The 18,271-nt window shown below is 42.6% G+C and overlaps 1 protein-coding gene across 1 annotated transcript in view; it reads right to left on the minus strand.

Annotated features, from left to right (window-relative positions):
* The window catches only part of CNGB3 (cyclic nucleotide gated channel subunit beta 3), a 141,225-nt gene that overhangs the window by 56,310 nt on the left and 66,644 nt on the right, over positions 1 to 18,271 (minus strand). Inside the window, exons 7-9 of the mRNA XM_036264453.1 lie at positions 17,376 to 17,462; positions 6,185 to 6,249; positions 5,393 to 5,515 (exon numbers count right to left, since the gene is read on the minus strand). Coding sequence (XP_036120346.1) covers positions 5,393 to 5,515; positions 6,185 to 6,249; positions 17,376 to 17,462 — 275 coding nt within the window. The remainder of the gene's footprint in view (positions 1 to 5,392; positions 5,516 to 6,184; positions 6,250 to 17,375; positions 17,463 to 18,271) is intronic.

Below are 18,271 nucleotides of genomic sequence, written 5' to 3' on the forward strand. Positions count from 1 at the left end.
AGGACTCAGCTCTTAGGCTGATGAAGAATCACAGCCAACGCACTCCTGCAGGAACACAGCTATGGTGCTGATCGGGAAACACTGCCATCACACTCCCGCAGGACTGAGCCCATGTTCTGAGGGTGAAACACATCGATCACACTCAAGCGGGAACTCAGCTGGTGTCCTGATAAAAAAACACAGCAATCGCACTCCAGTGGATATTCACCTAAGGTGCAAATGGAGAAACACCGCGACCACACTTCTGCAGAAACTCACCTAGTGTGTCCGTAGGGAGGTACAACGATCACCCTTCCGCAGGAACTCAGCGGGTGTATTGATGGAGGAACAAGTGATCACACTCCTGCAAAAACTTACCTAGTGTGTTGATGAGGAAACACAATGATCACACGACCACAAAATCTCAGCAAGTGTGCTGATGGAGCAATACCACGAAAACATTCCCACAGTAACTCAGCTGCTGTGTTGACAGAAAAACACTGCTCTCTCAAACCTGGAGAAACTCAGCTGGTGTGCTGGTTGAGAAACACTGAGATGACACTTCTGCAATAACTCAACTGGTGTGCTGAAGAAGAAACATAGCGTTCACACTCCTGCAGGAACTCAGCCATGGTGCTGATCAGGAAACACAGCGATTACCGTCCTGCAGGAACTCCGCGGTGGTGCTGATCGAGAAACACGGCGATCACATAGCTGCAATAGCTCAGCTGGGGTGCTGATACAGAAATACTGCTCTCACACTCCTGGAGAAACTCAGATGTTATGCTGACGCAGAAACACTGGGCTCACACTCCTGCAGGAACTCCGCTAGGGTGCTGATTGGGAAACACAGCGATCACACTCCCGCCATACTCAGCTCTTGTGCTGAGGCAGAAACACAGCGAAAACACTCTGGAAGCAATGCAGGTGCAGTGCTTGTTTGAAACACAGCGATCACACTCCTGCAGGAACTCAGGTGGTGTTGTGATTGAGAAACATGTGATCACACTCCAGCAGAAACTCGGCTAGTGTGCTGCTGGGGAAACACGGCGATCACATTCTGCAGACACTCAGCTAGTGTCCTGATTGGAAAGACAGCCATCACAATCTTGCAGAAACTCATCAAGTGTGCTGATGGAGAAACACAGCGATCACACTCCTTCCGGAACTCAGCTATGGTACTGATCGAGAAATACAGCGATCATACTCCTTCAGGAAGTCAGCTATGGTGGTGAACAAGAAACACAGCGATCACACTCCTGCAGGAACTGAGCTATGGTGATGATCGGGAAATACAGCGACTACAGTCCTGCAGTAACTCAGCTGGTGTGCTGATAAAGAAACACTGCTCCCACACTCCTGCAGAAACTCAGATGTTCTGCTGATGCGGAAACACTGGGATCACACTCCTGCAAGAACTCTGCTTGGTTGCTGATGGAAAACCACAGCGAACACACTCTCCCAGAAAATGAGGTGGTGTGCTAATGGAGAAACACAGCGCTCACACTCCAAAAGGACTCAGCTCTTAGTCGAAGAAACACAGCCAACACACTCCTGCAGGAACACAGCTATGGTGCTGATTAGGAAACACAGCCATCATTCTCTTGCAGGAACTCAGGTGGTGTTGAGACTGAGAAACATGCGATCACACTCCTGATGGAACTCAGCTAGCGTGCTGATTGAGAAACACAGCAATCGCATCCCTGCAAGAATTCATCTATGGTCGTGATCGGAATACATAGCGATCAAACCCTTGCAGGAACTCACATGGTGTTGTGACAAACTTGCCATCACACTCCAGCAGGAACGCAGCTGGTGTGCTGATGGGGAAACACGGCGATCACATTCTGCAGAAACTCAGGTAGAATGGTGGTTGGAAACATAGCCATCACAATTTTGAAGAAACTCAGGAAGTTTGCTGATGGAGAAACATAGCGATCACACTCCTGCAGGAACTCAGCCATGGTGATGATTGGGAAACACAGCGATTATAGTCCTGCAGTAACACAGCTGGTGTCCTGATAAAGAAATACTGCTATCACACTCCTGCAGAAAGTGAGATGTTCTGCTGATGTAGAAACACTTGGATCACACTCCTGCAGGAACTCTGCTTGGTTGCTGATGGAAAACCACAGCGATCACACTCTCCCAGAAAATGAGGTGGTGTGCTAATGGACAAACTCAGGGTCACACTCCAACAGGACTCAGGTCTTATGTTGATGAAGAAACACAGCCAACACACTCCTGCAGGAACACAGCTATGGTGCTGATTAGGAAACACAGCCATCATTCTGCAGGAACTCAGCTGGTGTTGTGATTGAGATACATGTGATCACACTCCTGATGAAACTCAGGTAGTTTGCTGATAAAGAAACACAGCAATCACACTCCTGCAGGAATTCACCTAGTGTGGTGATGGAGAAACACATCAACCACACTTGTGCAGGAATTTACCTGGTGTGTTCATAGGGAAGTACAACGATCACCCTCCGGCAGGAACTCAGCGGGTGTATTGATTGAGGAACAAGTGATCACACTCCTGCAGAAACTTATCTAGTGTGTTGATGAGAAAACACAACGATCACACCACAAAAACTCATTTAGTGTGCTCATGGAGAAACACCAGGAAAAAGTTCCCGCAGAAACTCAGCTGGTGTGCTGATAGAGAAACACTGCTGTCACACTCCTGTAGAAACTCAGCTGGTGTGCTGATAGAGAAACACTGCTGTCACACTCCTGTAGAAACTCAGCTGGTGTGCTGATCAGAAACATAGAGATCACACTCCTGCAGGAAATCAGGTATGGTGCTGATCGGGAAACACAGCAATCACACCCCTGCAGGACTGAGCTCTTGTTGTAATAGTGAAACACATTGATCACACTCCTGCAATACCTCAGCTAATATGCTGCTCAGAAACACAGCAATCACACTCCTGCATGAACTCAGCTAGTGTGCTGATAGAGAAACACAGCAATCACACTCCTGCAGGAACTCAGCTATGGTGATGATCAGGAAAGAGCAATCACTCTCCCGCAGGGCTCAGTTCCTGTGTTGTTGGAGAAACACAGTGAAAACTCTCCTGAAGAAATAAAGGTATTGTGCTCGTTTGAAACACAGCGATCACAGTTCTGACAGAAATCAGCTATTGTGCTGACAGAGAAACAGCAATCACACTCCAGCTGGAATTGAGCTGGTGTGCTGATGGGGAAACACAGCAATCACACTCCTGTAGAAAGTCAGCTTGTGTGGTGATGGAGAAACACTGAGATGACACTCCTCCAAAAACTCAGCTGTTGTGCTGATGTAGAAACACAGCAATCACACTCCACAGTAACTCAACTTGTGTGCTGATGAGAAATACAGTGATCACACTTTCGCAGGACTCAGCTCTTGTTCTGATGGTGAGACACAGCAATCACACTCCTGTAGGAACTCAGCTAGTGCACTGATTGAGAAACACAGTGATCACACTCCTCCAGGAACTCACCTAGCTTGGTGATGGAGAAACAAAGCAATCATACTCCCACAGGAACTCAGCTAATGTGCTTATTGAAAACACAGCAATCTCACTCCTGCAGTAACTCAGCTATGGTGCTGATAGGGAAACACAGCGATCACACTGCTGCAGGAACTTACCTGGTGTGCTAATGGAAAAACACAGCAAACACACTGTAGCTGGAACTCAGGTAAGTGCTGATTGGTAAACACCGCAATCACACTCCTGAAAAAATTTAGCTAGTGTGCTGATGGGAATATACAATGATCACACTACCACAATAACTCAGCCAGCGTGCTAATGGAGAGACACATGAATCACATTCCTGCAAGAGCTCTCCTATGGTGCTGATCGGGAAACACAGTGATCACTTTCCCGCAGAAACTCAGCCAGTGTGCTGATGAAGAAACACTGAGATCACATTCCTGCAAAAACTCAGCTGGGGTGCTGATAGAGAAACACAGCAATCACACTCCCGCAGGACTCAGGTCTTGAGCTGATGAAAAAACACAGCAATCACACTCCTGCCGGAACTTAGTTAATAGGCTGTTCGGGAAACACAGTGATCTCACTCCTGCAGGAAATCAGCTAATTTGCAGATGTAGAAACACAGTGATCACACTCCTGAATGAACTCAGCTAGTGTGCTGATGGAGAAACACAGCGATCACACTAGTGCAGGAGCTCAGCTGGTATGCTGATGGAGAAACACCGTGATAATACTCCCACAGTACCGATGTCAGAGTAAACATTTTCTTATAGGCTTGTGTACCATAGCTGGTACCTAACGCAGTTTTCTATATCAGGTAGTTATTTAAAATGAATGGTGTATCTCCTTATGTGCCAAAGAAAATTATTCATATATCTGGTTGTAAACGTTCAAGGAATATTTTGTTTGTATGTGTGTGTGTGTGTGTGTGTGTGTGTGTGAGTGTGTGTATTCCTCATCAGTGAGTGGGCCTCTGACTTTAAACTTTTTAAATCAGTTCTTGTTAACAGTTAAAAAGTGTCGCTCTAGCCCTGGCCAGTTTGGCTCATCGGTTAGAGTGTCGGTCTGTAGTCTGAAGAGACCTGGGTTCAGTTCCTGCTAAGGGTACGTACCTTGGTTGCAGTTTGTTCCTGGCTTTGTTTGATCATGCGGGTGGCAACCACTTGATGTGTCCCTTTCACGTCAATGTTTCTCTCACTTGCTCTCTGTGCCTCCCACTCTATCTGAACAAAAAATGGAAAAATGTCCTTGGACGAGGTTAAAAAAAAAAGTGTCACTCTAACGCCTTGCATGCACCCTGCTCATGGGGGTGGTGTATGACCTATGAGGTGTCTTCATTTGCTTTGCTGTCTCCTCTCACTGCTCCCCCCGAAGAGTGCCCCGATTGCCCCCCAGAGCCATGCTGGGACATTGCCTAAGCTCTTAGTGTCATTTCACTGGAGCAGAACTTGAGTGGAATCCACTCTGTCCAGGCCCTTGAATCTACCGGAAGGAAATCTCACAATGAAATAACCCCGTTTCCATGACTGAGTCTCAATCTCGTGCACTAAAGTTTCACAGGATCCTTTTATTCCTGGGAGATTCACAGTCTAAAGGTCAAGTTTAACTTATGATCCTTGTTACTCTAAGTGTTTCACTGGTGAGCGGCTATGGCTGACTGCTAACCCATAACCCCCTCCAGTGGTAAACTAGTTAGCCGGGACCTGCCCTGCAAACAGGACGGAGCTCCCTCCCGAGGATCCGCTCCAGGACACGACCTCTCCTGTTCTGTCCTCTGCTCACTGTCTTTCTGAAAACACCCTGCAACGGTGTTTCCCTGCCACTGGCCAGCTGTGACTCAGTTTCAGAAACTGTGGCTTCAGAAAACCCTTCCACTAAAACGAACAGTCAAGAAGATTCAATAAATGTGCGTTCAGATGAAAACTCACATGTTCCCTTCACCATTGTACACCCACTTGGTGGTCCCGATGCCTTCCTGGTCAGAAGCCCAGTAGTAGAGACAGGCGTTCAGGTGCAGGGCGAACAGCAGGTAGCCTGTGGTCCGCAGGACCCTGTGAGGAGAGGGTGCTCGGCGACCTTCCCTTCCCGTGGCCTCTCCACAGCTCTCCTCATGACAGACCTGGGAGCCCTAACCCCCATGAGGACAGCAGGACCAGATGGAGCCATGGCAGTTTTCTGACTGCAGCGTCCCAACTGGGACTGGCAGTGGGAAAAACCCTCCTCCCTTGTCGCAGATGCTAAAAATCACCTCCCCAGAAAATGTGCCCAGGGCCACCCGTGTGCTTGAGTCCCATAAAATACGCTGCACGGACTGAGCTGGGTGCCCGGGGACAGCTCTCGGGCTGTGTGCTGTGATGACCTGTGATGGGCGGTCTCTGCCTGGGGTTCAGGAAAACTCATGGATGGAATTCGGCTGAGGCTGGATTGTCACGAGAGAGACAGAGAGTCAGCCCATGACCGAGCACGTCTATCTACCTGTTCTGACCAGAGGAGGTGATTCTGCCTATTTTTTAGTCCTGTATTCTTCCAGAACCTAGTATGATTTCACACTTTCATCTCACTTCAAAACATATTCCAGTCTGTTTTAGAACATAACCTTACACTTTATACAACTAAAAATCTGAGATGATCCCTTCCCTTGGGCAGGGAGGTCACGCTCTTCCACCTGAAACACATACCCATTTCCTGTCCCGCCCAGGGTACATGGGGCGCCAGCGTACCTGTACGTATATGCCTTGTCCATGAGTGACTCCAGGCGATGGTTGAACTCAAAGAATGATGTGTACTATGTAGAAAACAGTAGAAGAAATCCCAAAGTATGTTAGTCTTAGAGATATCCAGTTAAATGAAATACGATAGATTTTATTTGTTTCTTAAAATAATTCCATTTACATGTCTTTAAAAAAAATAAGGTCATCCATGTCCATGAGTTCTCTCTCTTTTTTGCTCAACCGCATCACCCCGCTCCCTCTGAGCTGTCAGCCTGCTCTCTGTCTACGAGTCTGTCTCTGTTTTGCTTGGTAGTTCAGTGTGTTCATGAAATTCCACATATGAGTGGCATCGTGTGTGCTTGTCTTTCTCTGACTGCTTATTTCACTGTGGGGAAGGGCAGGAGAGCATAGAGAGGATAAATGGTGATGGGGGAAAAAAAACAAAATAGAAAGAAAAAAGGAAAAACTAGGGTGGGCTGAGTGTTCCCTCCCCTAGGCAGTACTTTCTAGCGTGACCCCAGCTGCGGAGCTCCTGGCTTTGTGTCACCTTTGCCCTCTGGTCAGGCTTGTCAGAACGATTCATGAGGATCAAGCTTAAAAGCACTTTTTTCCTTTTTTTTTTTTTAACTTTGATATTTTAAAAAACTATCTTTAGTGTTGGAAGTAGTACAGATGTCCTCTCTTTCCCCTCCCCCATTGATCTTCTCCTCCCCACTTCCCCTCCCTGCCTTCCCTACACAATAGTCTGTGTCCATTGGCTATGCATATATGCATAGAAGTTTTTGGGTTTATCTCTTCCTGCACCCCATCCCCCTTCCCTGAGGTTCCTCAGTCTAACAAACCATTTTTTTAAATCCGCACCTGAGGATATTTTTCTATTTATCATCAGAGAGAGTGAGAGGAAGGGAGAAAGAGGAAGAGAGAAAAATAATGTGAGAGAAACACACTGACTGGTTGCTTCCTGCATGACTCAACCAGGGCCGGGGACAAATCACAACCGAGGTATATGCCCTTGACTGGAACTCATTGGTCCATGGACAGGCACTTTAACTGCTAAACCAAACTGGCCAGAGCCTAACAACCAATTTGTACTTCTTAATCCATTCACCTTAATCCATTCACTTCTTAATCCATTCACCAAACCCTGTCCCATCTGGCAAGTGAAAAAAGTTCTCTGTATCAATGAGTCTGATTCTGTTCTGCTTGCTCATTTTGTTTGTAGATTCAATTGTTGATAAACATGCATTTATTGTCATTTTATTGTTCATATTTTTTTTAATCTTCTCCTTCAAGAAGACTCTTTAACATTTCCTATAATACTGGTTTGGTGGTGATGAACTCCTTTAGCTTTTTCTAGTCTGGGAAACTATATGTCCATCCATTCTAAATGAGAGCTTTGCAGGTTAGAGCAATCTTATATGTGAAATGACTGGACTATGGGGCTACAAAAGAAAGACCAAGGCTCACTTCTCAGAAGGACCTGTGTTGAGAAAGACTTCTAGATATAGATGGGTTTGGACCCCCAGGGACAGATGGTGGGGCATGAAGCATTGGCATTTTATGAGCTTTTCTTACAATGCCAGGAAAACTCCAAATGCAGGGGAACCAAAGTCTGCTTGAAAGGTGTTATCTCTGAGCAGGAGCTTCCTGATACTTTCATGTGAGAAAAGAAATTTGATGGCTTGCCCATCAGGTGCTTAAAATGTTACGTCTGCCCTACAATCATGGTCAAACCAGAAGTCAGCATCCAGAGTTGTCCTTAATGTTTGAGAATATTTTCCCTCTCAGCTGGAGAATTTATGGACATAGTAGGAAAGCCCTGTCTCCAGTCCGATCACAGTGCAGTCTGGAGTCAGAAAATGTGGTGGAATCCAGGTCCTGCTGCTCACCAGCAGCATGTCTGGGCAGATTTTTTCACCCTGCTAGTTCTCCTTTTCCATGTCCCTAAAATGACATCATTTGGAAGAACCAGGGAGGCAATGCATATAAAGATTAACGAAGCATAGTCCAAACACCAATTTCACAAATGCAGCTGCTGCTGTGGCCGCTGTCCTGCTATCATCGGAATCTGCCATCTGCCTCCCAAAGATGCAAGAGGGCTGCCGGCATGTACTGCACCTGTGGCCTGTCTTTTAAGAGGCTGTCCTTGAAAATACAAGCTACCATTGCTATTGCTAAAGTTTTATACAAAATTTCACAACCTGACACTCTTCAGATTTGTTTTAGTTACCTGATGAAGCTATCACTTAAAAAATATTTATGTCTTAGAATCTTCTGGAACAGGTAATACACTCATATAGTTCAAATAGTAACAAGTATATTTCTTCAGGACTCTGGCCTCTGTCCATCCTGAGTCTCCCTCTCACCTCCCTCCCAGCTTTAGTTAACCACTTTCATCAGATTTCTGTGGCCCTCCACTGCTTATGTAAATACAGAGAACTGGGGATTCCAAAACGGCGGCAGAGTAAATGGAAGCTATACAGACCATCTCCCAAGACCAAACAGAAATTACAACTAAGTTAAGGATAAATCATTGGGAAAAACCAACAGAAAAGCAGCTGGAGAGGACCCACATAACCACAAGCCTGGTAGGAACTGTAGAAGCATGAGAGGGCAGGCTGGAAGCCCATGCACAGCAGCTGTTTTAGCTGTGATCAGCTCCCTTGTGGTTAAAATCCCAAGCAAGCTCAACAGCACAGAGGGCCAGGACAGAACACTAAATTAACTACAGCCACTCACCTTGAGCTCTGGCAGAAAGAGGGTAGAATGGACTGACACTATGTGGAGAGACTCAGGATTTGGAGGGCTGGGAGGGCACTGGGAGTTCTGTGCTGAATCACTCCCTTACAGGACAACAGCTATATTATGCAAAGAGCCCCTTCCCAGAGCCCCAGAGAAAAGCAAAAGCCCCTCCCTCAAAAATTTAATGCCATGCAGCCAGGCCAGAGAAATGCAAATTGAGGTTCATTAACAGCCAGCAAGCATCTGCCTCACCTGCTGGAAATCCTTTTACCCTGAACACCTGAGGAAGTTTTTCATCCAGTTGAGGGCTATAACCAAAGGCTCATAAAATAACTGAGACTAATAGCCTCCAGGCAACAAGCTAGAAAATAAATGAACCTTTCTTGGGCTTGCAAATCTACCCAGGAAGTAAGACTTGACAGTGGCATTTAATGTGGGTCTCTTACACTCATCCCAACCCAGTAGAGGGCTCCACAACCAGGATAACACCAACACCCACAGGGAAAATTTGGCAGGCTCCAAATCCAAATCCACTGAGATAGCCAAATGGTGAAACAAAGAAATAAATCTCAAATGAAAGAACAAGATAATTCAACAGAAGATGAAATAAATGAAAGGGAATTGAGCAAGATAGCAGAGGAATAGTTCAGAGTAATCGTCATGAAGAAGCTCAAAAGCATGAGTAAAGATATAGAATCATTGAAAACCAACCAATTGGAAATGAAGAATGACATAGCAGAAATAAAGAACACATTGGAAGGAATAACCAGCAGAGTAGAGGAGGCAGAGGATCGGATAACATCTGCATCATAGGAGTTCTAGAAGAAGAAGAAAATGAGCATGGGTTAGAGAATATATTTGAAGAAATAGTGACAAAAAACTTCCCTAACTTGGTGAAGGAGAAAGGCATACAAGTTCAAGAAGCACAGAGAGCCCCAAGTAAGAAGAACCCAAACAGGCCCACACCATAACAATTAAAATGCCAAAAATTAAAGACAAAGAGAGAAGCCTAAATGCAGCAAGAAATAGGCAACAGGTTACCTACAAAGGAACCCCCATAAGGCTATAAGCTGATTTCTCAATAGAAACACTACATTCCAGAAGGAAATGGCATAATATAATCAAGATAATGAAAACAAGGATCTGAATCCAAGACTACTCTATCCAGCAACGCTATCATTCAAAATCGAAGGTGAAATAAAAAGCTTCCTAGACAAAAAACAAACAAAAAAACACTAAAGGAATATATTAGCACCAAGCCAGCCCTGCAAGAAATGTTAAAAGGACTACTATAATTAGAAGATATAGAAAGAAAAATATAACCACAATAAACAAAAATGAAAATAAATAAGTACATATCAATAATAACCTTAAATGTAAATGGATTGAATGCTCTAATCAAAAGACACAGACTAGCTGATTGGATAAGAAAGCATGACTCATATATATGTTGTTTACAAGAGACCCACCTCACACCAAAGACTCAAATAGGTTGAAAGTGAAGAAATGGAAAAAATCTTTCAAGCAAATAGAAAATAAAAAAATAGCTGGTATAGCAATACTCGTATTGGAAAAGATAGACTTCAAAATGAGGGCCTTGGGGGGAAAAAAGGCGGCGGAGTAAATGGAGCTACATAGACCATCTCCCAGGACCAAACTAGATTTACAACGAAAATAAAGACAAATCATCAGGAAGGAGCAACCGAAAGGCAGCCTGGAGGACCACATAACCAGGGACACTGACTCAATCCTGGTAGGCTTGCTAGGACGCGAGAGGGGACTGGGAGCCCATGGTCCACAGCAGCTTGGGCTGGGACCAGCGAACTCAGTTGGGACCAGGGGACTCAGGTGGAAGCTGCTGCCACCTCGGCTGCGTGCTAAGCCCTCGGCTGGTGCCGCACAGAATCGGCTAGGACCAGAGGATTTGGCGGGAAGCTGCTGCCGCCTCAGCTGCGACCACGGCTAAGTCCTGTGAACTCGGCTGAGCGATACACCCTTGGCTAGTGCCGCAGACTCGGCCGCTCTTAGCTGGGAGCAGCACCATTGGGTTAAAAGTCCCAGACGGCTCCATGACGCAGAGTCTGGACAAGCTAAATTGGCAGCAGCCACTCACCTTGGGCTCCGGCAGAGGGAAGGCAGACGGGACTGGAACTGTGTGGGGACACTTGGGATTTTGAGGGTGCTCAGAGCTTTTGCTGAGTGCAGCCACGCAGTACTAGGGTCATATTACTCCTTCCCAGGGCCCTGGGGAGAGGCAGCGGCCCATCCCTCGAAGATTCAACCCCACCTGGCGGTCATTGAAATGCTAATTGAGGCCCATTAACAACCAGCATCTACCCCACCCTCGGAAAATCCTCTTACACTGAGCACCTGAGGGAGTTTTTCAGGCAACTCAGAAACTAAGGTTCTTCAGGTGACCTCTACTAATAGCCTCCTGGCAAATAAAAGCTAGAGGAAACTTAAGACTTGACAGTGGTGGTTAAAGTGGGTCCTCCCTGCCTCATCCAAACCCAGGACAGGGAGCCACAAACAGCAGAACACCAACACCCACAGGGAAAATTTGGCAGACTCCAAAGCCCACTGTGATAGCCAAAATGGTGAAAAACAGAAACAAAAGCCAAATGAAAGAACAGGAGACCTCTACTGAAGATGAGATAAATGAGGTGCAGTTAAGCAAGTTAACAGAACTAGAATTCAGAGCCATGATCTTGAGGAAGCTCAACAGCATGTATAAGGACATGAGCACCATGAGTAAAGACATAGAAACGTTGAAAATCAACCAGTTGGAAATTAAAAACTACATATCAGAAATAAAAAACACATTGGAAAGTCTAAAAAGCAGAGTAGGGGAAGCTGAGGACCAGATCAGTGAATTAGACGACAGGGTAGAAAAAAATCAACCAATTAGAAAACCAAAAGAAAAAAACGATTAAAAAACAGGAAGACAGCTTAAGCGAACTGTGGGACAACAGGAAACGTAATAATTTTCGCAACATAGGAGTCCCTGAAGAGGAAGAAAATGAGCAAGGGTTAGAGAATATATTCAAAGAAACAGTGACAGAAGGGAGTGGCATGTAGTCATCAAGGTCATGAAAAACAAGGATCTGAATCCAAGACTACTCTCCCCAGCAAGGCTATCATTCAAAATAGAAGGTCAAATAAAGAGCTTCTCAGACAAAAAAAGGCTAAGGGAATACATTAGCACCAAACCAGCACTGCAAGAAATGTTAAAAAGACTGCTGTAATTAGCAGGAGAAATGGGAAAAATAGAACCACACTAAACAAAAATGGCAATAAATAAGTACATATCAATAATCACCTTAAATGTAAATGGACTGAATGCTTCCATAAAAAGACACAGAGTAGCTGATTGGATAAGAAAGCATGACTCATCTATATGTTGTTTATAAGAGACCCACCTCACAACAAAAGACTCACATAGATTGAAAGTGAAGGTATGGAAAAAAATCTTCCAAGCAAACAGAAAGAAAAAAAAAGCCGGGGTAGCAATACTCATATCTGATAAAATAGACTTCAAAATGAAGGCCATAACTAGAGACAAAGAAGGCCACTACATAATATTGAAAGGATCTATCCAACAGGCAGATATAACCTTGATTAACATATATGCACCCAATATAGGAGCACCAAAATATATTAAAAAACATCTGGAGGACTTCAAAGGAGAAATTGATAGCAATACAATCATAGCAGGGAACTTCAACACCCCGCTGACATCACTGGATAGAGCCTCTAGACAAAAAATTAGCAAGGAAACAGAGACTCTAAATGAAGCACTAGACCAAATGGATTTAATAGATATCTGAGATAATTACACCCCAAAACTACAGAATTCACATTCTTCTCAAGTGCACATGGGACATTCTCAAAGATAGACCACATGTTAGGGCACAAACTAAGTCTCTACAATTTCAAGATGACTGAAATCACATCAAGCGTCTTCTCAGATCACAGTGGCATGAAACTAAAAATCAATTGCAAGAAAAACATACAAAGATATTTGAACACATGGAAGCTAAATAGCATGTTATTAAACAATGAATGGGTCACCGAGGAGATCGAGGATGAAATCAAAAACTTCATGGAAACCAATGAAAATGAAGACACAAAAACACAAAATCTATGGGATGCAGCGAAAGCAGTTCTGAGAGGGAAGTTCATAGCACTATAGGCCTACCTCAAAAAACCAGAAAAATTTCTAATAGACTATCTAACCTCACAACTTAAAGAACTAGAGAGCAAACAAAAAGTAAACCTCAGAGCAAGCAGAAAACCCCAGAGCAAGGAAATAGTAAAGATCAGGGTAGAAATAAACAACATAGACACCAAAAAAACAATTCAAAGGATCAATAAAACAAAGAGCTGGTTTTTCGAAAAGGTAAACAAGATTGATGGACCCTTAGCTGGACTCACCAAGAAAGAAAGAGGGAGAACCCAAATACACAAACTCAGAAATGAAAGAGCAGAAGTAACAACTGACACCACAGAAATACAAAAGATCGTTAAAAACTACTATGAACAATTATATGGCAACAAATTTGACAATCTAAGCAAAATGGACAAATTTTTAGAAACACAGTCTCCCAAAATTGGGCCAGGAAGAGATAGAAAACTTGAACAAACCAATATCAACAGAAGAAATTGAAGATGTAATCAAGACTCTCCCAGCAAACAAAAGCCCAGGCCTGGATGGCTTCATGGGGGAGTTTTACCGAACATTCAAAGCAGAACTAACACCCATTCTCCTCAAACTATTTGAAAAAATTCAAGAAGAAGGAAGACTTCCAAACTCGTTTTATGAAGCCAGCATAATTCTAATTCCAAAACCAGAAAAAGACAGTACAAAGAAAGAAAACTACAGGCCAATATCCCTGATGAATATAGATGCCAAAATCCTGAACAAAATACTATCAAATCGGCTCCAGCATTACACCAAAATAATTATCCCACGGATGCAAGGTTGGTAGAATATTCGCAAATCAACAAACGTGATACACCACATAAATAAAATGAAGACTAAAAACCACATGATCATATCAATAGATGCCGAAAAAGCCTCCAACAAAATCCAACATCCATTTCTGATAAAAACGCTCAGCAATGTGGGAATAGAAGGATCATATCTAGACATAATAAAGGCCATATATGAAAGACCTACAGTCAACATCATACTCAATGGGCAAAAATTAAAAGCATTTCCCTTAAGAACAAGAACAAGGCAAGGATGCCCACTTTCACCACTCCTATTTAACATAGTACTGGAAGTCTTAGCCATAGCAATCAGACAGGAAGAAAAAGTAAAAGGGATACAAATTGGAAAGGAGGAAATGAAACTGTCATTATTTGCAGATGACATGATACTATACGTAGAAAACCCCAACAAGTCCATCAAATATTTACTAGACTTAATAAATGAATTAGGCAAGGTAGGAGGATACAAAATTAACGTCAAGAAATCGATGGCATTCTTATACACCAAGGGTGAACTCACAGAAAGAGAAACTAAGAAAACAATCCCATTTACCATTGCGGCAAAAAAATTAAGATACCTAGGAATAAACTTAACCAAAGAAATAAAGGAGCTATTCGCAGAAAACTACAGGTCATTGAAAAAAAAAAATAGAGGAAGATATAAAAATGTGGAAGCACATACCCTGTTCATGGATTGGGAGAATTAACATCATTAAAATATCCATATTACCCAAAGCAATCTATATATTCAACGCAATCCCCATCAAAACACCAACGGCATACTTCACCGAATTAGAACAAGTACTTCAAAAGTTCATATGGAAGCAAAAAAGACCTCAAATAGCCACAGCAATCTTGAAAAGGAAGAACAAAGTTGGAGGGATCACATTACCAGATTTCAGGTTATACTACAAAGCCACCATAATCAAAACAGCCTGGTACTGGCACAAGAACAGGCATATAGACCAGTGGAATAGAACAGAGAACCCAGAAATGGACCCAAGGCAATATGCTCAATTAATATTTGACAAAGGTGGCAAGAGCATACAGTGGAGTAAGGACAGCCTCTTTAATAAATGGTGCTGGGAAAATTGGACAGCTACATGCAGAAAAATGAAACTAGACCATCAACTTACACCCTACACAAGAATAAACTCAAAATGGATAAAAGATTTAAATGTGACTCATGAATCCATAAAAATCCTAGAAGAAACTGTAGGGAACAAAATTTCAGACATCATACGCACCAGAATTTTCACTGATACATCACCTAAGGCAATAGAAACAAAGAAGAAAATGAACACATGGGACTACATCAAACTCAAAAGCTTCTGCACAGTGAAAGATACAATCATCAAAACGGAAAGGCTACCCACTGTATGGGAGAGCATAATTGCCAATGATATATCAGATAAGGGGTTCATTTCCAATATATATAGAGTGCTCATACAACTCAACAAAAGGAAGACAAAGAACCCAATTAAAAAATGGGCAGAGGAACTAAACAGACACCTCTCCAAACAGGACATACAAATGGCTAAGAGACATATGAAGAAATGCTCAACATCACTAATCATCAGAGAGATGCAAATTAAAACAACAATGAGGTATCACCTCACACCTGTCAGAATGGCCCCCATCAACAAATCATCAAACAACAAGTGTTGGTGAGGGTGTGGAGAAAAGGGGACTCTAGTACACTGCTGGTGGAAATGCAGACTGTGCAGCCACTATGAAAAACAATAAAGTGTTTCCTCAAAAAATTAAAAATTGGACTGCCATTTGTCTCAGTGTTCCCACTTCTAGGAATATATCCTAAGAAGGCTGAAACACACATCAGAAAGAATATATACACCCCTATGTTCATAGCAGCACTACTTACTATTGCTAAAATCTGGAAATAGCCCAAGTGTCCATCAATAGATTAGTGGATATAAAAGCTGTGGTACATATATACAATGGAACACTATGCAGCTGTTAAGAAAGAAAGATCTCTTACCCTTTGAGATGACCTGGAGGGACCTGGAGAATATTATCCTAAGTGAAATATGCCAATCAGAGAAAGACAAATATCACATGACCTCACTTATTTGTGGAATATATTGAACAAAATAAGCTGGTGAAAAAACAGACCCAGAGACATAGAAAGGAGTACGATTCAGGCTGACAAACCTCAGAGGGGCGGGGGAAGGGATGAGATAAATTAAAGAACTTATATGCATGTATGTGTAACCAATGGACATAAACAACAATGCTTTGCAGGGGGTAGGATAAAGAGGGGGGTGTCTTTGGGGAAAAAGGAGAAATGTCTGTAACAAAAATAAATAAATTATTAATAAAATAAAAATAAAATAATAGAGAGAATTGGAATATTTCCCTCTTTCTGTTATAAAAGTCAATATTGTTCTATAAGCTATTCTGTAACTAGCTTGTTTTTTAACTTAGCAATTTATCTTGGCAGTCTTTTCATTCCAGGTCATAGAAAACTTCCTCTTTATGTATTTCTTTGCAAAATGTATTTTATTAGATAGATTTACCACAATTTATTTAACTAGTCCCCGTTAATAGACATTTGAGTTGTATCCATGTATGTAAATCCTTCTGTTGTGCAGAAGCTTGTTTGCATTTTTTCTAGGATCATAGAATTTTAGGTGAGTAAGATGACTCAGAGGTTGTAGGATCTAACTCTCCTTTTGCAGCCAGTATGCCTGGCATTCTGTGACTGTCTAGTAAAAAAGGGCAAATGGAAACGAATAAAAATATAAGACTCTTTTGTAAGTATAGTTGTATTTTTATTTTTTAAAACTTATCTTTATTGGTGAATGTATTACAGATGTTCGCTTTTTTCCATATTGATTCCCTCCTTCCTAATCCAGTCCCCCTACTGCCTTCCCCACACTATTGTCTGTGTCCATTGGTTATGCCCATATGCACAGAAGTTCTTTGGTTTATCTCTTCCCGCCCTCCCTCCCCACTTCCCTTTGAGGTTCATCAATCTAACAACCAATTTGTGTTTCTTAATCCCTTCATCTTTTGCACCCATCCCCCCAGCCGTCTCCCATCTGGCAAGCAACAAAAAGTTCTCTGTATCTGTGAGTCTGTTTCTGTTCTGCTTGCTCATTTTGTTTGTAGATTCAATTGTTGATAGATATGTATTAATTGCCATTTTATTATTCATATTTTTGTTCTTTAGAAGCACCAAAACGTTTCTGTCTTAGATGAAATAAACACCTGCTATGAGATACAAATTAAAAACAGCCAAGAGCAACTTCCAACAGTGGATACGATGATGTTTTTCCATCACTCAGTTTTTAAAATTCGCAGGTAGCATCAACAAGGGCAAAAACCCCAAGGCAATTTGGGAAAATGAATAACATTATACTCATAGGATATTTTAAATCACTTCAAGATTTTCATTATTATAGTAAGACAATCACAAGTAAGAATAACAATATAGTTATCTTACCTTCAATATCCTGTTTGTCCTAAATATTGGATTAAACCCAAAGAAGAGGCAGAAAACATCCAGTGGCATTATGGATGCAACATCCAACTGTTGAGTGAACAGATGCACAGTTACGTTGTATTTACATGCTTTTTGGACATAGGTTTATTTATACCACACATGTAGAAGCTGACTAGTAACCACCACCAATTCTTCATTGCTTAACACAAAAATGCCTTCAGTTAAACATGCACGGTGCCATTGGAAAGCATATCAGCACATGGAAACAAGACGGCTATTCCACAGGCCATTCCAGTGTGTTTCATTTCCACCTGCATCCTCTGAGCTCCCCAAGGGCCCTGCATCCTCTGAGCTCCCCAAGGGCCCTGCATCCTCTGGGATCTCCAGGATTCTTGTCACACTGGTGCATATATTTCAGAGATAGTATTGTTGCTAATGTCAGAATACGTTTTAACAGTGTTTTAAACATGGTGCTCTTGGACTGAAAATCAAGTCTGTTCTTAAGTTTATTGTAAACCGCTGTGCATTCACTGCTGTGACACATTTTTATATTTTGGCCAATTCTTCAGTGTTCACGACTGGTCACATTGTTGGTTCATCTAGATGCCTCCATTCTTTCTGCTGGTGTCTACTTCAGATCATACAGCTAACAGTAAACTGCTGAGAAAGTACGGTCGGTGATGTCCAGGCTGAGAGAGGAGAGGAAAAATCCAGTCCCGCTTACAGTTCATCAGCATTGTGACGGGAGACAGTATTAAACATGCTATTACAGCTTAAAAATATATATATATTTAAATCTGTCATGTATTTAAATTATTCCGGCCTTCTATGTCCCTGGTACATCATTCTGAAGTACTTTCCCGATTGTGTTAATAACAATACAAATTCTTTATGTA

Source organism: Molossus molossus, unplaced genomic scaffold, assembly GCF_014108415.1.
Source record: "Molossus molossus isolate mMolMol1 unplaced genomic scaffold, mMolMol1.p scaffold_m16_p_16, whole genome shotgun sequence".
Classification (NCBI taxonomy): Eukaryota; Metazoa; Chordata; class Mammalia; order Chiroptera; family Molossidae; genus Molossus; species Molossus molossus.